Genomic DNA, 20,903 nt, shown 5'->3' on the forward strand with positions numbered 1-20,903 from the left:
ATTGAAATAGATATATCATTTATTATAATTGAGGTTCGATGAGAGAGTCCATGTTGGATACGCTTTGGAATGCTCTAGAAGACATCGAAACCATCACCAAGCAATAGTTTTAGGGACGTTACATTTTTGTTGGTACACCATCGAATTATCGCGCGGAGAGAGACACTCACCAACAAGGTGGTTGATTTCCCTAGCTATCTCACCATGTATATATAAGTGCCTTCAATGTACTCCCATGCATGTCCCAAAATAAGTACATCTCGTACTTTTTGGTGTCAAACAATCTTAAGTTCGACTAAATTTATATATAAAATTAAATAGTACTAATATTTGCATCTCTAAATAGGATGAGTATCAAAATATATGATGTGATTAATCTAGTGTTGATTATTTAATATTATGAACCATGGTATTTTTTTCATACCAATTTTAATTGTTCAACTTAAAGTATGAGATGTACACTTATTTTGAGACGGAGAGAGTAAATTAGGCCAGTCTCAATGCATATTTCATGAGAGTGTCATGCACATTAAATAGGGGTGTCACATAAGCAAAATTGCTGACTTCGCATTGTTATTAAATGAAGGAGTTTCATCAGATGAGAGAGGAGTTTCATCCCCATGAAACTCATATAGCTCGGTTACCTAGTTTATAGTCTTGGTAACTGTGTCATGAAACTATGCATTGAGACTGGCCTTAGGGCACTCACAATGGAAGACTCTATTACAGAGTCCAAGACAATTAATTACACATTATTTATGGTGTTTTGCTGATGTGGCAGCATATTTATTGAAGAAAGGGGTAGAAAAATAAGACTTCAAGTCTTATTTAGACTATAAGTCCACATTGTTCGAGATAATAAATAACTTTAGACTCTATGATAGAGTCTGCATTGTGAGTGCTCTTATAAATCGTGGCAGCGTGCAAGTTTAAACTTAGAAAAAAAAAGCACACATGCACACTTATTACACATTTCGACCATGCATAGCGCAGTGGTGCCCAAATGATGAAGACTTAAATGAGTTACTTACAGATCCACGTACGCACTCGCAGCTAGCCTTAATTATCTGCAGCTAGCTAGCGCCCCTCTCCATGCATGGCATCCAAATTGTTTGATCTCGCTCTAGACAAGATCTCACGTACATAATAAACACACAAGTTATATACTCTCTGTTGCTAGCTAGCTGCATCCCTCTAGCTATGCCCGTGCATGCATGCATTATATTATCGGTGTGCATTTATCATCATGCATACGCATAGCATCAAGAGGAGCCAGCCTTGAACATTCTCTTTCCACCAGGATGGCTGCTCCTGATGTTATGCATCATGCATGCAGGCCAATATGCGCGCATGCCGCGTGAGACGTACACACACGTCCTCCATGATCTACCCACCGAACCCCATGCCGAAAGCCGGTGCAGCTGCCGCCCAGTAGTCTCCGGGGCCAGCGACCACGTCCACACCCACGTCCAGCGTGCAGCTCACAGGGACGAGGCACAGGCCCCTGCTTCTCAGATCCTTCTTCGCTTCCTCACAGTTTTCATCCTGGCCACAATTAATTTTAACCACATATATATAATCAATGCAAATATATATATATTACAAAATATATATGCATATAACTATTCTTTCATTTAATGAAAAAAAAGAGGTGGGGAGCTCCCCCACCGTTTCATCAAATATATATATATATATATATATACCATGCATCTATTCCTTCTAATTTTACATGAGAGTGAGAGAGAGAGAGATCTGAAATTAATCGAGCTGTGAATTGAGATTTGCATGATCTAGTAGTAGTACCTGCTCATCAGGCAGTCCTCGTTTCTTTATTGCACTGTCATGCAGGAGCTGCACGTATGGGCCAGCGATAAATCATATACGTACATTAGTGAGAGGCCAAAGACAGTTTTGCAATGATAACTAAAAGATGTAAAGCTACAGACAAGTACTGGCCCATGATTAACTTTCCTCTTGATGCTTTTGTGTATACATGCATGCATATGTACCAATCAAAGCAAGGCTTTTGACAAACTAAAGGCTCCTTTTTTTTGAACAAAAGTGTCTTTGTGCTTTACTTAACCGATCGATCGATCAGATGCGTGGGTATAGATCCCATGCACAAAACAGACAGCATATATAAATTACTGAGACTGATCGAGTAGATAATGATACCTGGCCAGGGTCTTCTGGAAATATGCTGTGCCTTTCTCCGTGCACCTAAAAGAAATGAAGGGTGATTAAAGGGAATCAGACACCTTTTTACCGGTATATATATACTACATAAATTGGTTCGCGAGGCATAAAGTTGCTGTCAATACTTTTATCGAAAGATCTCACAAAGATACGATGCTTTGAGTAAAATCATACGCATAAGCATTTTCTATTGTGTACTACTGCTTGTTCTGCCTTAATTAATCTAGCAGAGAGTGGATTATTCTCAGTAGTGCATGTGGGAATCCTTTGTTGAGAAGAATAAACAATTGTGTCATAGGGCACCTAGTATACTTTATTATTAATAATTACTGGATAATGCAGTAAGTACAGTTAAACACAGCACAGACTAAAATTGTTATGCAATATTTATTATAAGGGAATGCATGTGTAATGCAAAAGGCAGATTGGTTTTAAAAGCTGTGAACACATGATGACTTAAGCCCAAATATGATCAGGACACACGCAAAAAATATATCCTAGCTTCCAAGAACATACAACAAGGGTGTGCCACGGTACCCCTTGTGATCTGATCATCTGAAAATGAATATTAATGCACCAAACGGTACTGCATGTACACGCCAATCCCTTTGTGGGTTGTGTCAATAGCATTTGTTTGCTCTGACAATCACATGTACGTACAGTTCAGGAGCGGTTCTCATGCACCAAATTGGCCAGATTGCTTCTCGAAAAAAAAAACCGCCTCAGGTCCTAGTGGTGAAATTATATGTTACTCTCTATTCTAAATTAAAAGATATTTTATTTTTTCTAAAAATATTGAAATTATATATTAACTCCCCCTCTAATCTTAATTATAAGATGTTTTGACTTTTTCTAGAAACATAACTTTTGCATGCATTTAGATATACATTATGTCTAGATACATAATAAAATATATATATATCTACAAAAAACAAAATATCTTATAACTTGGGATAGAGGAAATATATATTACAAAAGATGCGGAGTAGCATCAGATGTTTTCATTACTTTAGCAGCGATATATATGCTAAGGTTGCAAAGAATATTCCATGTGTTTCTCATTTAAATGACTTCTATATATATGTTTTAGTTTGCATAATCTTTCGCTTCCTGCTGAAAATATAATTAAACAATCTCACCATTTTATATTGATCCAAAATATCAATATAAAATCATTTTTGATATGATTTTATGGTTTAATTTTTTCAATGATCCTTATTTCTTCACATATATTTCTCTGCTTAAAGTAAATTTTTGTGCAATACTCAATCAAGTACATGTAATATTTTTGCATTGCCTCTCATATATATTATATAATTTGCCATCATTATATTAGTACGACCATTGATGTAGTAAATAAAATCCTACTGAGGCAAATAACTAAAATCATGTTCAACTTAAGGTATCCTTTCATATGGAAATTAAAAATAATATATGGTCAGGTGTAGTGTAACACATGTCAAAAGAGTAAAATAATTTGTGCATTACTTATTCATATATAATTCTCGTAGGATGGATGGATTGTCGTCCCTACATGATGAGGGGGGGCATGCATATCCACAACTGCTCGATTTAATTAGAATGGAGCATTAGTCCATTTCAATCTATCTGGCCTCTTAACTTATGGGGAAAATTAATTTGCTAGCCCCTAAACCCCGTACTAGTACTTAACAAGCGCCAATCTCCTATTGACCCAGTCATCACCGGTACTCGTAGTCCTAGCTATCCACAGAGGGGGGGAGAGAAACAGATGCTGAGAGAGAGAGAGAGAGAGGTGCTGCAGCGACGTGATGTGCGCATGAAGGCGCCCAGATACGATGATGATGAGCAGGAGCAGCTGCGCCCGCTAGGTAAACTGATGCAGCAGGCAGAGCATGCACTCGAGATGGCAGCAGGCAGGCGGCCGGGGCAGCTAGGCTAACATCGGGAATTGTGCACGCAACGGGCATGCTCCTGCTGCATGGCCATGGCAGGTACTGTAACTGTGCATGGGGTGATCGAGTCAAAGAATCCAGCTGTGAGGGCCGGTGGAGGGGGAAGAGAGATCAGAGAGAGAAGCTGTAGCCATGAGCTACAGTGGTGCCCGTGTAGTACTACTCACACTAGCCTCGTGGAGATGCTGCTGATGCTTGGAGCCGTCCCCACCTCCATTGCTGCCTCCCACGTACGGCGAGCTCAGAGCCTGGAGATAGAATATATAGATATGTAGATCAAGCAACAAGTTAATTGATTTCGCAAGTAAATTGAAGTCACAACATACACATGCATTCAAAGAGATATCTAGGAAGAAGAGAGAGAGATCGAGAGAGATCGATCTAGCTATATATATATATATATATATATATATATATATATATATATGGAGAGAGATCAGACAGACATGCGAAGAAATGAAGGCTGTGGCAGCTAGCGTGCACGGGGGGCAGAACACGGCTACCTCCTTTCCAGAAAGGCATGCATGCACTGATGCATCAAACCGTACCTGGCTTGAAAGATCATCGGGCAGGGTAGAGATTAACACAACACGCATGCAGCTTTAGCAGCAGCCTCTTTTTATTTTTGTCACTTGACCGAGCGCTGGCCCCTTCTTCCTTGGTGTATGTACATTAGTTTTTGCATGTAGCAACAATGCTCTAGCTAGTAGCGTGCTTCGTGTTTCTGAATTACGTATCTACCGTATATGCACCGTGTATACATGCGCAGTGGCAGTCCACACCTATACGGTACGTATAGGATAACATAAGAGCTTATAATAGTTTGTTTGAACTGATGTCTGAATTCCTTTCATCTAAACCTCGGCTATTTAACCCTCATGCGAGTCTGACATATATTAAGTGCAGCTCTGGAGCTGCAGCAAGTTACTGTAGACTGTTGCAACATAGACTTGGGCCTTGCTTAGTTCTAAAATTTTTTGTAAAATTGACACGGTAGCACTTTTGTTTGTTTTGACAAATATTGTCCAATCACTAACTAACTAGGTTCAAAAGATTTGTCTCGTAAATTACAGGTAAATTGTATAATTAGTTAATTTTTTTATCTATATTTAATACTTTATGCATGTGCCGCAAGAGTTGATGTGATAAGAAATCTGAAAATTTTTGCAAAATTTTTTTAACTAAACAAGGCCTTGAGGTAAAAGCAGCTCTCCACAAAAAGTGCTTGGTGTTAAGTGCACCCAAGTGTGAAAACAAACAACGGAACAATTACATCGCATGCATGCTTTGTATGATCCTTGTACTGTACTACTGTTTGTGGCCAGAGCTGCAGGTCAGGTATGGGCACGCATGGAGAGAGAGTGAGAGAGATGGTGTGAGAGAGAAGAGCTGGACCTCAATTTGACCATGGAGGAATCTGATGTACCCAATGGCTTCAAGGAGTACAGACGCTGTGTCAGTCTGCCACAGAAAAAAGAGAGGGAGAGGTTAGCCCATGTCAGGATCTCGTTTTTGTTTTTTCCTCTGTAAAAATGGATCTTCTTTTACATGATACAGTATCTGGCTAGCATCAGAGTTTAGAAAGAAGATGGTAGCATGCAAAAGACAATGATGCTTATTAGCTGATTCCAATGGTGGGGTTAATTTAAGGACTTTTGCAGGTAGTCTTTTGTTGATTCATTCCAACATATGTAATTGATATGAAATCCCCTAGCTCATAAAACATGGTCCTTTGATTACAAGTGTTTCCGGACACTCTCTTTCATTTGAATTATTGTTCAACTAAAGAATTATGCACAAAGAAAAACAAGCTGTGCCGTGAGAAGAACCATTTATGTGCTAGGGAAAAAAAATGGCGCTCGATCAGGGAGACAAGCTGTACCGTGAGAGGAGTATGTATAATCTGGGAAAAAAATATCTAGACTTATGAATTTTGTAGTAAGTAGTATTCCCTTCAAAACTAGCCATTATTATTTTTCTGTTCATAATTTAAATTTGATATTCTGATGTATATGCCAATCTAGCTAACTCTTTCCAGTGGCTGTATAATATAGAAAGAACAGAGATGATACATAGTTTACAGTGGTATATACCTTTCCAAACGGGGAGACAAGCTGGTGGAGAGCAGTTATTCGATCCCCTAGCTTCTCCTTCCTCACCTGGAGCAAAAGAACAAGCAAAAGATACTAAAATTGCCATCATTCCAACCCCTGCCAATCTCACACTCTGCCACCCCCACAATGATTCCATGCCTGTCCATTTCAGCATGCATGCTTCAAAGCTCTCTAGCTAGCTGCTACACTGATCTGGAGTCTGGAAGAATGCTGGCCCATGCATGCTCTGATGCTCACTGGAGAGAGAGAGAGAGAGAGAGAGAGAGAGAGAGAGAGAGAGAGAGAGAGAGAGATGACCTTCACAGTAGATTGAGCCGGCGAGGGTTCTTGGGTCCTAGCCTTCTTGAAAGCTGATCCAGATGCTGTGCTGATGCACTAGTGGAAACACAGAAAGATGGAGCAAAGACATTAAACTTTCATTCCATATATAATCTATTTATTTATTTACTGCTTATCAGCTAGTTTCCTCAAAAAATAAACTGCTTATCAGCTAGTTATATATGTTCATTAGCACATCCATATATAGATTTAAGTAACCAATTCACCTCTCCCTAATCTCTCTCTCTCTCTCTCTCAGTCTAAGGTAAGCTTAAAGACAACCTTTTACTCTTGAGTGAGTACATTAAAAATTAACGCAGCCTCGTCTAAAAGCAGCTACGATGCATACGCACATGGATCAATCAGCTTTGCATCCTCCTCCAGAGAAACTGAAAAAAAAACCAACTTTGCATCCCTACCTCACGTGGTGAACTGCTACTGTTGTTGGAGAACTCCAGCATGTTGCTTCCGAGGGAGGTCGTCGTCGTTGTGGTTATGGACGAAGACCTAGGAGAGGAAGCTTTCTGCTGCTTGTTCTGCTGGAGGACGCTGCTGCTTCCCCATGGAAATTGGATCTCTACATCACTTGTGCTGCTCCCATGGCTACCCGCTGCGCCACCGTAGACGACGTAGCTGCCGCCGCTCCCTCCAGCTTCTGAACAAATCGTAGTTGGGAACCCCATCTGGCTCTCCTTACTACCAGTACTTGACAATCCCCCTCTGGCCGGATGAAACCAGCAACGTAATCAGAAAACAAAATGCTATATATAATATATATGACAGTTTACTGTTAACTGAAACAGGCATGTTATCATTCCTTGTATATTTCATGCACCATTCAGTTTCTTAAGTACATAAATAGATAGAGATTAGAGAGAGGGAGGGAGCCGGAATTAATAGACTACATATACAGTGAATATATAATTACGTACTGTATGAGCTGGATCCATGAATCCTGCTGCTGGCCATGGCTGCTGCTGTCATGCTGCCACGGCGGCGACGTGCCGGTCGTCGTAGGCAGCGGGTAGTGGTTCGAGAGCAGCAGCGAGGAGAAGGAATGGAGAGCTGACGAAGCAGAAGAAGAAGAAGATGGCACAGCGGCGGTGGCGGTACCGGTGGTGGTGGTGGTGGACGGCATGAAAAGAGAAGGGTGGTGCTGCTGCTGCTCAAAGGGGGGCCTCATCAAATTATTCATGCTCCACCATCCATGGCCATGGCCTGCCTCCCCCATCTCGCGCACTAGAGCCGCCGATGATTTGTGGACGACTCCCCTATCCATATTCTCTCTGCCACCAAGCGATCCCTCGATCTCTCTCTCTCTCTCACACACACACACACAAACAAAGTGCAACAAGCACTTGCTTGCCGTCCTCTCTCTCTCTCTCTCTCTCGCTCTAGCTTTTGATGTGCACTCGTCGATCGATCGCCACCATCTCTGCTTCGATCGCAAGCTCTTTTACTTGTTGAGGTCAACCTCTAGACAGAGGTGGGAGAAAGCATATGGGCCTTTTGGAGAAGGAAAGATGGAGGGGAATCTCAAGTGTAGTGGCACTGGCTATACTACTGGCCGGCTACAAGAGAAGCTAGTGGAGTGTGTGGAAGGGTGTTCGAAAGAGGGCATGTGTTTTATTTCAGCTCCCCTCCCCCTATAACTTTACCTGTTCCTTTTCCTTGGCTGCCCTTTTTCTGCTGCCACCCTCTTGATTTTATTTCTTTTGCATTGCATCGTCCCTCCTTTTGCTTTTGAGAAGAAATGGGTCAGGGAAAAGTTTACCTTGCATCCAGGCTTTAAGGAATAGCCTGATTAAAGCAGAATAATAATGCATGAGAGGCACCCATACAAATAAAGGGGACTATACATATATATATCTCTGGACTCTGGTCAAATAATTGCAGACACGTTCATGAACATGAGGATCGTCTGTGTATATATATTATTCTCAAAATTCTAAAAAATATATGTACAAATATATAGAGAGCGAGGGAGAATCTATTATATATGATATCTCCACTCCGCATACATAATCAGAAGAGCTAGTTTCACTTGGGAGATAAATTTTGTCTTCCATTATTTAAGCTCCGTCTATAAATTTTACATGTGCATCTCTACTTTTTTAAGATAAAGGATAGATTCTATTAGGCATTATCTATCAACGGATAGAATCAAGCTAACTATTACAAGTCACGCCCGAGGGCACGAGACTACAAAAACTGTTTAAAGCCGAGCAATTGGAAAAACAAAACGAGAAAAAAAATTTGACTAAAGAAGACCAATACACCTAGTTGACAACCAGCCATTGGAACTAAAGAACTGCAAAGCCGATATCTCTAGCTGACTTTCAACTAGGACCAGCAGGTCCCTTATATCGTCACCCGTTGTAATGTGTTTTTTTAGAAGACCTTTTACAATGGTTAGAATCGCTTTCAATCGCCTCCCATTGCCTTCGCTAAAAAACTTTTTTTCTTGATTTAATTCGTGGAAGGGTAATAACGTCATTGTACAAGGTTCTCTCAAACCTCCCCTATCATCAGCGGCAACGGATCCCTGTAACACGCACTGGTGGATGCTGGCGGGTGGAACCCTAAGAAGATTTTAAAAAAAAAACTTTAGAAAAAGGTATTTATCTAACTAACTATAGTACTTAAATCATACACCCTAACTATGCTACTCAAAATATTATTTTTACAATTATGAATTTACCTTTTTATCCTTCATTAAAAAAAGAAATACAAAAAAGGAATTATCGCTCCTCTATTTAGGGTCCTAATCCCCATAATTTTGGAGGCGATGAGAGGCGATGTGACGTTTACAGCCCACCGACTATAGACACACATATCGTCTCCCATCGCCTTGCTCCCATCGCCTCTCATCAGATTTTATGTTCTAGGTCCACCGATCATAGACATCGCTTCTCATTATCTCACCAACCATTGTAAAAATATTATTTTTAGAAATGTGAAGAACTTCCTTTTGTTTCCTGAAAAAGCAGGACAACAAGAAATCATTGCTGCATTAGTTAAACAATCATGAGCACACACAAACAAATTTTAACAGTCAAGATAAAAAAACATTGGATATGTAGTTGGAGACCCAGTCAACCTTATTAGATCAATATACCTCGTGTCTACATCTGGTTGGTTTAGATGTCCAACGGCCTATGTAATTAAGTGATATTGAATTATAGCACTGAAGAAGGAATATTCCGATGAGTTAAATTAACACAAAGTTATGAGTTGCTTAGAGGCTAAGTTTAACCCTGCAGGTTGACATGTACATTTTGGCATCGCCTAGTTGCTACTGCTACTTCTCCCAGCAGTAGTCAGCCTAAGCTTTTCTGAGCCCCCTTCTGCAACTGTGTATGTTGGCTTTGTGCTTTCTTGACGCTCGTCGTTCCTTTTCCAGTTTTCCTGCTCGGGAATGCAAGCGTGTAAACTACTGGTACCTAAAAGACCGAGCCAAATTTCGTTCTCACGGATTTTAGGGTTGTTCATACGCAATTAATTACTTTTTGTCATTGATGAGATCGAGACTATACCAAATCTTTGGCCTTGTTTAGATACAAAAAAGTTTTTGGATTTTGACACTGTAGCATTTTCGTTTTTATTTGACAAACATTGTCTAATTATGGAGTAACTAGGCTTAAAAGATTCGTCTCATGATTTACAGGTAAACTGTGCAATTAGTTATTCTTTTTATCTATATTTAATACTTCATGTACCGCAAGATTCGATGTGACGGGAAATCTTGTAAAGTTTTGAGATTTTGGTTGTATCTAAACAAGACCTTTGTCTCGCTTTCCTTGTCCTTGATATCCCCAAACTCTTGATTTTGGGGAGAAGCAATAGCTAGCTGCTAGGCTAGCTAGGTAGCTAGCTTACACTACTTGCCATGTACTATGATATATCTATATGACTGCTATATTATTATAAACATAGAATTACTGTTACTATCTAGAGCTATTTCTTATTTAATTACCTTGTCACGTTGTCCATAGTAAGTGGTTAACTTGTGAATAGTCTGATGAAAGATAGTAACAGTACTAGATAGGAGGTTGAAAAGACAAGAAATAGGGACCACTGCATATATATATATATATATATATATATATATATATATAGAACTATTACTTTGTAGCTATCTACAGAATAACTTATTTTGTAGCCACTTTGAGTTACGATAATTATTATATTAATTTACAAGATTATAGTAACTCCTTACTAAGTTGTTTACTATAAAATTACGGTAAATATCCTATGTGTTATATTAACCTAACTATCGTAAATATATATACATATTATCGTAAATTGGTATATAAAATTATCGTAAATGAAGATGGCTACAGAATAACATATTTTGTAGCTAGCTACAGAGTATACTCTCCCTATATATATATATATATATATATATATAGTTCCCCAGTGTCCTCTCTCTTATGTCAAACCCACAGTACTAGCTACTTCTCTCCTACACTTGTGAATGATTATTAGGACACTAATATTCTATGTCGTTGATGGATATGCATCTGTAGTTTTTTTTGGTTCTTTGTCTAGCATGTGCTACAAAGGAAAGAGTGATGACAACAAAGTACAGTAATAATTGTGAAGCAGTAAGGACGAATTGCTTTACACGGTCTCTATGCTTCATGTGCATAATATCTAAACACATTAGGGCACTCACAATGCAAGACTCTATCACAGAGTCCAAGACAATTAATTACATATTATTTATGGTATTTTGTTGATGTGGCAGCATATTTATTGAAGAAAGAGGTAGAAAAAATAAGACTCCAAGTCTTATTTAGACTCTAAGTCCACATTGTTTGAGTTAATAAATAACTTTAGACTCTATGATAGAGTCTGCATTGTGAGTGCCCTTATTGGATAGATGATCCTAGTGTATGGAGCACGTATGTACAGTGTTATAATTTCATTGTAGAACATTCAGTGGTCGCTGAATTAAAATTTTAAATAATGTGTATTTTATTTACTGGAAAATACAAAAAATCCTTTTAACAGCAATATTTCGTTCATCATTAACAACAAAACTACTACTCGCCTAATCCAAACCATAATTCACTTTAGCCTTGTCCTAACTCCTAATAATAAGTCAAATTTATCTAACTTTGACCTCTTACAAAAACACATGAACATGTGCAAGTTTAAACAAATGCATTATGAAGACACATTATATTTCATTGGAGACTATAATAAAAATGCAATTTGAACATGTCAATGCCAAAAATATTATACATGTACGTGCAGACAGACAAGTGAGATACACAACATACAGTACTCTTGCATGCTCTACTATATGAGGTCCGGAATACCCAAATGTTCCCTCACTCTACTACATGCTAATTGATGTCATTTGTATTGTGTTCATAGTATAGTGCATATAAAGTGTCAAGTGTCATTCATTTGTCTACCACTCCCATGCAAAAGAACAAGTTTGTGCTCATTATATATAGTGATTTATATCTTGAGACCTAGACGTGCATTTTAAGAGACCAGTATTAAAGAGACTAATATGACACCATGCATGACAAGTTTTAGAACCACCACCAGTGTATTTTACTCGTGTTGATTATTGACATAGTGAGTGTATAACTTCCTGAAAAAGAGGCAGTAGTACTGTGCGTGGGTGATCAGTGTACCGACTGTACCGTACGTAAGTATGGTGTAGCTACATATAGGTCGCTACAAATTAAAGTATGTGGTGCCTATGAGCCCTATCACATTTGTCCATCTCTTTTTGTTCCCCATCGGTGTGGTCACCTGTCGGCGGCGCTTGTGATCATTAGTCTAATCCTAGCTTGAGACCTTGGTTATATTAACGGAAATAGTACTACTACGTTGCCTTATGTCATGCGTTCGTCACTCTGAAGTCATCAGAGCGCTGAGGGAGTGACGGTCATCTGCACCAGAAGGTAGAAAAGCTACTATGTGAAGAAATTACCTACACTAATGATGTCCGTTCCTCTCTTTTTTTTTCTGTTTTTGTAAGAGAGAGTTGTAGTAATATATACTGGGCAGATACAGTGGGTGGCATGACATATCCCTAGGCCCAGCCTAAAAAATATACATGTAAGTTTCACACCCAAAAACTTTTCACCTCTCACATCGAATCTTTAGACACATAAATTAATGGAGCATTAAATATAGATGAAAACAAAAACTAATTGCACAATTTGCCTATAAATTGCGAGACAAATCTTTTAAGCTTAATTAGTCTATGATTGGACACTAATTGTCAAATAAAATAAAAATACAACAGTAGCCAAATTCAAAAGTTTTCGGAACTAAACAAGGCCTCGGTAAAAAACCTCAGTTCCCTTTCATCTTGCACTTGCTCTTGGCCGCTCCTTCCTTCCAAACGCACAATGGACGCACAACTTGTGACTCGCAAGCACCTAAGTCCACTCTCCTGCTAGCCTACCCTTCAGTGGTGGCGTGCAATGCCCTGCCTTTGCCTTGGCGGCAGGCGCTCGGCGCCCCCTGGCTCTACCCCGGCGCGTTATCCCTTGGTGGTCGGCCCCAGCTAGCTAGCCTCCACTACTATACAAATGATTTTAGAAAATGGTGTCTTTTTATTAATGGAGGTGGTCATAAAATCCAACCGTCTCGATTAATGCCTATGATTAATGGAGGTGGGCTTTTTTAGTTTACCAAGGCGGTCCTCTTAAGGCAACCGCCTCCAAAAATAATCTATTTTCGGAGGCGATTGTCTAAAGATAACCGCCTCCATAAAACTATTTATGGAGGTGGGCACACTATAATGCCCTGCCTCTAGAAGGGCCGAGGGCCAATAGGCCCAGGCGAGGCCCGATAAACGTCTTCAAATATAAATACAACTTAGGGTTTCTCATTCACCACTCCTCGTTCTGAGACCGACCAAGAGCGTCGTCTTTTCCCTCATGAGCACGACTCCCTCCGAGCCCAACCACCGCCCCTCCCTCTCCTACACAAGCCTTTCCCCTCATGAGCACAACTCCCGCTGCCTCTCCCTCTACCGCAAGAGCCCGACCACCGCCCCTCCCTCTCTTCGCCCTCCTCCCCCATGCCTCCCTCGCTCTTCCTCTCTCTCTCTCTCTCTCTCTCTCTCTCTCTCTCTCTCTCTCTCTCTTCCTCAATTGTTGGCGGCGGAGCAGTAGTAGCAGTCAACGGTGGGTGGAGAAGTTGTGGCTAAAGAGCGCGTCCCCTCCCTCCTTCCAGCACGCAGGGCTAGGATCTGGGAGGTGGCGTGGCCTTCGGTGCCCTCGTCCCTCTCCTTCGGCGCGGCAAGCGGCCCCCACGTCCTCTAGGCGGCGCGACACCCCCTCGTCCTCCTGGTGGCTGCTCTCCTCTGGTGCGGGCATCTCTGGGCAGAGGCCGCATGATCTCCTCCTCTGAGGCTCCGACGAGCGGTGTGGGGAGACCAGATTTGGTGGGCACGTGGTGCTAGGACACTGGATCCGTTGGTGTTGTGGCTTGGGAATGCTGGATCCGGTGCTACACGGCGCACGGTGGTGCATGGGAAGGCGACAGCGACAGTCCAAAACGGGCTTGCCTGTGGGCTTTCATTTTTTTTGTTTTTAAAAAATGAATTTTGGAGGTGGGCAAAGCAACTGCCTCTGTTAATCTCCATTAACCGAGGCCTTCCATTGGAGGTGGTTATAATGCCTATCTCCAATAATGAATTTTGCACGCCTCCAAAAGGATTTGTGCAGTAGTGCCCATATTGGGAACCTATTTCTGGAATCCCAACTAGGCTAGCCAGGCTGTCCCTTGTGGCCTTGCCCCAGTTGCCATTTGGTAAGAACTTGATCCCCTCTGCTCTCCCCTGCGTTTTCTTTGATTTTCCCCAAATCCTAATTTTAGTGATATCTAATTTGTTATATAGTTGTTTATAGATTCTTTTTTCTAGATTTAGTTCATTTGATGTAACTTATAGATGTATATATTGGTTGATTACTTATGCATTATGCAATTTGGTTGTCAGATTTGTATATGTATTGGTCGATTACTTATGCATTATGCGATTTGGTTGTCGGATTTGTGAACTATGAAGAGGGATGGAGACATTGCTTCTTTGTGTTGTAATCCTATTTGTTATTTAAGCTTGTTTATATTCCAAAAAGTATTAGTGTGCTTTTTAAAACTGTTTTGTATTGTAATTTAAGACTTATGCCATTTAATTATTGTGTACCAAATTGTTGGACATCTTTTATGAAATTCTACCAAATTGTTAAATAGTTTTTACCGATTTGCATATAAAATTTTTTTGCTGGGCTTATACCCCAAGCAAAAAATCCTAGCTCCACCAACCTATAGTTAGCTAGGGTACACCGGATGCACATTATATATCGTCGTTGCATTATTGCCGTACGTGCGGGATCGGAGCTCGGATAATTGGAAAGCAAGACAGGGTATATAATTAAACTCTCTTGCATTATATATGGAGTGCGGTATTGGTAACAAAAAAACATTTTATTTAGCTTTGATATTTTTAATTATGTATTAGTACAGCTTTCTAAGAATGTCTATCAAATATATAATTTCAGCTCGGAAACCTGGAACTGGAAGGCATGGTCGTTATAATTATTTTGTTTTTTTAATATACGGATATATCCTTTCCTGCTCTAAAGGACGATTTTGCATGGTGGGTATAATTATTGGGAATTGCTCCGGTACTCCACTTTTCAAAATTACACAAATCTTAAAGCAACTCATCTAACTAATTATATATTTTCCTAATTGTTTTCCACTTGGGTCATGCATGGGACTAGTCCGTTGGAGCCCAGCCCATGTCCAGCCCAAACTCACCTCTCATCTCTCAGTCCGTTTTGTTCCGTCACGGTTTCTCGATTGTTTCCTCACAGCCAGCGAAGGTCCTCTCCAAGGATGTCCTCACTACATGCGCAGGGGATGAATGGTGTCGTTCGAACCAAATTCAGTCCAAGCTCCATTGATCCCCTTTGTTCGGATCTTGCTCCACCATGTGCCAGAAGCCAGGGGCGGACAAACGAGCACCGCTGGTTTTTTGGCCTCCCATCGACGGCGCGACCGCAAGCGCACAACAAAACTTCTTGGTTTGAGCCACGATGACGCCGTTATCTGCATCTGTCTCCATGAACGAGAAAACAAAACAAAGCGAGCGATATGTCTTTGGGTCTGGGCTGGGTATCGATGGGATAGGCCCATGCGGGATGCAAGAGAAAGTTAATAATTAAGAAAAAATTAACTAGTTAAATGTGCTGCTTTAGGATCCGTGTAATTTGTAGAAAGAGGAGTGTTGGAGCAGTTCCCTTAATTATTTTGTTGATTCATCTATCTTTTCTTTAATTAGAAAAAAACATTATACGATTTGAAATTTTGTAAGCAAATAGTAAACGTGTTCAAACTCGAGGTTCCAGAGGAAGCTAGCTACCAGCATCAATCAAGTAAAAAAAATCTAGAACCGATGTTTTGTACTATGGAAACCAGCTAGCTAGAGTTCAGCACTACTGTCGATCGAGTTGATGGATACACAGACAGTGTATATGCAATCAGCAGGAATGATTATTGATGAGTTGACCAGACCAAGTAACAAGTGCCTGCCCTCAGGGGTGGTGGATCATCAGACGGGCGCACCACCACTGTTCCTGCAGAGATCGATCGATAGCTAGCTCATCAGTCAGCTGGAGTAGCCAGCGATGCAAAGCGCGCGCCGTCAAAAGCAGTTGGAGAGAGAGAGAGAGAGAGAGAGAGAGAGAGAGAGAGAGAGAGAGCTGTGTGGCCTGTGGGAAAAGGGAAACGGCCCTGATCGTCTCTGAAATTGTTCAGCTGATGGAGTTCCCGGGCCGGGCGGCCGGCCGTGTGCAGTGTGGGCACGGGCGCATCATATCGTATCATGGATCATGGCGCGCGCGGCCGGCCGTCCGGACACGCACCGCAGCATGCATGATCGTGCGCCGGTCGGTCGGGCTGGCCGGCCTACCAATCAGCCGCCTGGACTCGCGGTGATCCATCTGACGCCGCAGCTGCAGCCTGCATGCATGAGGGCACCAGCAGGCGCGTGCGCGCGCGCGGGCGGCACCGCGGCAGTAGCATCACCACCACTAGGGGCATCGATGGATCCGTGGAAGAAGACGATCGAGATGAGATGCATGGGGCGGCCGTTTGGTGGGTGGCGGCGCGCGTGATCGAGCTTGCGGGCCGCACCGCGCGCAGGGCTTGCTTGCTCTGCCCGCCGGCACGGGTGCCGTGCCGCCCGCCCGTGCATCCACCGTGGTGGCGGCCGGGGCCCGCCGGCGCGCGGCAGGCCGGCATCTCGTTGTCAGTGCCGCGCGCCAGATGGAACGCATCGGAACGGAACGGAACGTCCCGTTTGCATTGCATGCACATGCTATAGGAGTGTACTACGTTCGTTTCCGTGCCACGGGATCGTCTGTGCTGCCGGGCCGGGAACACTCTACTGATCATGCTACGAGTAGTACCAGTGTAGCCTGTGTCTGTCGATCGGCAATCGCGCTAGGGGTGTGGCCGGGATCGATGAGCCTTGTTGCTTGAAGCATCGTCAAATTAAAAGGCAGAGCGGATCGGAGAATGGCCAGCCGGCCGACAGCGCGTGCCGATGACCATGATGGAACGCGGCGAAGGAACCAGCGACGTCCTGTCCGTCCTGTCCAGTCGTCGGGCGCCGCCCCATGGAAATGCATGCAACCGAGTGAGACAGATCGAGAAAAGACGACGGGACTTTACACCTTCCACTACGTGTGTGTACACATTGTTTGCGTGCATAACTATTGTTGGTGATACATATACGTATACGCACTACGTACGTCGCGCGCGGGGCTCCAAGGAAAAAAAGGATGCATTACCATGACCATGGCCTTGTTAGTTTACCCTGAAATTTAAAAACTTTTCAAGATTTCGTGTCACATCGAATCTTGTGGTATATATATGGAGCATTAAATATAAACGAAAACAAAAACTAATTATATAGTTTACATGTAAATCACAAGATGAATCTTTTGAGCATAGTTAGTTCATAATTAGATAGTATATATTTATCATAAACAAACGAAAATACTATAGCAACGAAATCCAAAAAAATTTTAGAACTAAACAAGACCCATACCTAAAAACGTGAAAGCGCACAGTAGCTAGTGCGCCATGCCGCGACTGTATACGTACATTGAGACTTAACTTTGCAACACCGCGCCGTTACGAGCTTTCTCTAATCGCCGCATTCACAATGCAGACTCTATCATAGAGTTTAAAGTTATTTATTACCTCGAACAATGTGGATTTGGAGTCTAAATAAGACTTGAAGTCTTATTTTTTCTACTTCTTTCTTCAATAAATATGCTGCCACATCAGCAAAATACCATAAATAATATGTAATTAAGTGTCTTGGACTCTGTGATAGAGTCAATGCAGACTCTATCATGGAGTCTAAAGTTATTTATTACCTCGAACAATGTGGATTTGGAGTCTAAATAAGACTTGGAGTCTTATTTTTTCTACCTCTTTCTTCAATAAATACGGTGCCACATCAGCAAAATACTATAAATAATATGTAATTAATTGTCTTGTACTCTGTGATAGAGTCTTGCATTGAAAGTGCCGTAAACGTGCGGAGCTTGCCTTGCCATAAGCCGGTGGGCGCCGTCGTACCTTATTGATGCAACACAACAGCTGTAGAATTAAATTAATCTGGCCAAAAAACGCGCTTTTTTAATTTTAGGCTCAGACGCTATACATACCATGGAGCAAAAGGTTAACGTGATGAGTGATGACGCCCCAATACAGCTTAGAAAATTAAGTGCCTGGTCTCAAGGCCAGCGCAAGGACATGTCGAAATGACGGATACCTATCTGTTACTGTAATGTTTTCTCTCTTTTCTCACGTAGACTACTTGTATTTTCTATCTAGTTCACCCAACATAAATTCGACACAATAACATTAATACTTTATAAAAATCAATACTACCCAAATCCACAATAAGATCAAACATGTTAACTCAAAATTTAAACGACGACATTGTTCATATATATTCAAACAATAGTCATCACAAACATAATTTTACAAATAAAAATCCATCACATTAATCAACCTAAGTGGATCTATGAATGGACGAAATGTGCTCGACTAGACCCTCGCTCTTTGTAGCCTCTCATGTGCTTGTTTGTCTTCAGTTGATCTACTTGATCATGAGGAACTCCGACAACACAAGTGGAACACGTTATCGGTACTCCTTTCCTCAGAACCTCCCCAGCATCTTGGTAAACAAATTGGCAAACAAATTGAATGCGTCAGATTGTGGCAAATTGGTAAACAAATTGGCAAACAAATTAGCATTATTGCAAATCCATATGTAAAGTATGATAGCTACGAGTAGATAACTAGAGGTCCATGGTAGAGTTGAATTGTGGAAAAGTACACTTTAATCGACTTCCCAATAGAGCTATGCTCGCAGTTGAAAAAAAAAACATATCATATATATGTGCTATCATCATCAATTGGCACGTAGGAATAAATCAAATGAATCCAAAAATATAAAATGACTACTAATAAATGAATCGAACAAATCTAGAATATAGATTGACTATCACATGAATCAAACAATCTAGGGTGCATGAATCATTGTATTTTTTGAGTGCATCTCTCCGGTGGAGTGACGGAGAAAAATCCAATGAGTTCTAGCAATTTTGAGATAAAACTCACTGTCTGCTGCTTCTAAACTCTAGGGGTGCACCACTGGTGACTTCTTTTGATTTTGATTTTTTAAAGAATTACACAATACAAATGTTGATGCTCACAACATACACGCACACTCAGCTATCCCTATGAATACACATATGCAAACGAATCCCTATAAGGCTGTCTCCAACACATATGGGAACCCAAACCTAAAATGGGTCATCAACACAATACCTATAGCCTTCAACAGAGTATCCATACAGAAGACCCATTTTAGGTATCAGGAGAGGCATAACCCAAATTTAGGTATCCTCTCTCCTCAAGACCCATTTGCAGAGAGTGTTGTCGTTTAGGTCTTGTTGTTAGAGAAGGCTAAAAATAGGTATGGAACCTTTTACCTGTAGCGCTACTCAAAGGACAAATGAGTCTTGTATTTTGAGTGACGATTGTTGGAGATAGTCTAAGTACTTTCGAAGGACTAAGCCAATAGATCTCGAGATTCACGATAATTTTAGAGCCACTGACCTATGCGTTGTTCCAACTCTCTTATGACTTCTTCATGATAGCATAACTATTATGTGCATAGTCAAAATAGCCGGGGGTCAATCATTGTTACATAACACCGGTGCTTTCTCCCGTGCTTTTAACAAAGAGCCACTACTGCAGCAATTTTTATTGAGGCGGACAAAACTAGTTTTTCGAGGCGGTTTTCCCATCCGCCCACTTCTAAGGTCACGGTAATCATCAGTTTACCGAGGCGGACCAGATGCCCGTCATCGTTTAAAAAATGATGAGCCTGCCCACGAGCCCATCTAGGGCCCAGAGTCGAGCCCATCCGCCGGTGCCCTCACAATGCTCATGCCGCCGCCGGGGCGCGCGGCCGCTGCTGCCACAACGACAACGCACGTGGAGCCAGATCCACCGAGGCGAGCCTGATCCGTTGCGGATCCACTATCGGAGAGGCAACCACGCTCGGGGGTGGGGGTGTGGCGCCGCCACCGCGCCAGATCTGCCATGAAGAGGTCGCCGTGCTCCACCGTGGCCACGCTCGGATCCAACTTCGCCACCGCCAGATCTGCGTGGAGGGGCGCCGCTGCCAGAGGAATGAGCCGCTCCACTATAGAAAGGGGCCATATCGTCGCCAAATGAGAGACAAAGAGAGGGGAGGAGGGCACCGCCGACTGATCCACTGGAGGAAAGGCTAGGCCCCACACGTCACCCGCGCTAGAGGTGAGGGTAAGGCGCGGCACTAGAGGTGAGGCTGGGTGCCAGCGCTAGATGAGTGATGGAGAGAGGGAGATCACGAGAGAGAAAGGAGAGGGTCATGCTCGGGGTGACTGCGCCTGAGTGGGAGAGAGAGAAGTGGGATGAGATGGGAGATGTGAGTTGAAACCCTAACTCCTGTTTTTATACATAGTCGGACCTTGTCTCGACCATTTAGGCCTCGAGTCTTTTATCTGAGGCAGGCCTTTTAGGAGGTCCGTCTAGGCTGGTTAATATATTTAAATCAATTATACGAGACGGTTATTCTAATCGCCTTGATTAATAAAAAATGATCGCCTCGGTTAATCCAAGACATTAAAGCGGTTTAAAACCTTGTCTGCCTCTGAGTCTGTTTTCAAAAGGTCGTGATTAATTTTTTTTAGTAGTGAGCTCTTGTGCACGTAAAAAGCTTCAG

At 41.9% G+C, this 20,903-nt stretch overlaps 1 protein-coding gene across 1 annotated transcript; it reads right to left on the reverse strand.

Annotated features, from left to right (window-relative positions):
• Positions 864-8,184, reverse strand: LOC8060380 (transcription factor bHLH68). The gene is made up of 9 exons (XM_002453648.2): positions 7,495-8,184; positions 6,982-7,282; positions 6,542-6,619; positions 6,224-6,289; positions 5,526-5,591; positions 4,298-4,378; positions 2,176-2,220; positions 1,804-1,851; positions 864-1,545 (listed from the first exon to the last, which is right to left on the reverse strand). Exons 1-9 carry the CDS (start codon positions 7,839-7,841, stop codon positions 1,387-1,389), a joined length of 1,191 nt encoding a protein of 396 aa, XP_002453693.1. The 5' UTR covers positions 7,842-8,184; the 3' UTR covers positions 864-1,386.

The sequence above is a fragment of the Sorghum bicolor genome, chromosome 4 (assembly GCF_000003195.3).
Source record: "Sorghum bicolor cultivar BTx623 chromosome 4, Sorghum_bicolor_NCBIv3, whole genome shotgun sequence".
In the NCBI taxonomy this organism is placed as follows: Eukaryota; Viridiplantae; Streptophyta; class Magnoliopsida; order Poales; family Poaceae; genus Sorghum; species Sorghum bicolor.

Excerpts from the sequence above, each read along its gene's own strand:
- LOC8060380 (XM_002453648.2), bottom strand. The coding sequence starts at position 7,841 with ATGGATAGGGGAGTCGTCCACAAATCATCGGCGGCTCTAGTGCGCGAG. Across the intron at positions 7,283-7,494 it reads TCATGGATCCAGCTCATACA|AGGGGGATTGTCAAGTACTG; the intron begins GTACGTAATTAT and ends TCATCCGGCCAG. Across the intron at positions 4,379-5,525 it reads TCCTCCATGGTCAAATTGAG|GCTCTGAGCTCGCCGTACGT; the intron begins GTCCAGCTCTTC and ends TTCTATCTCCAG.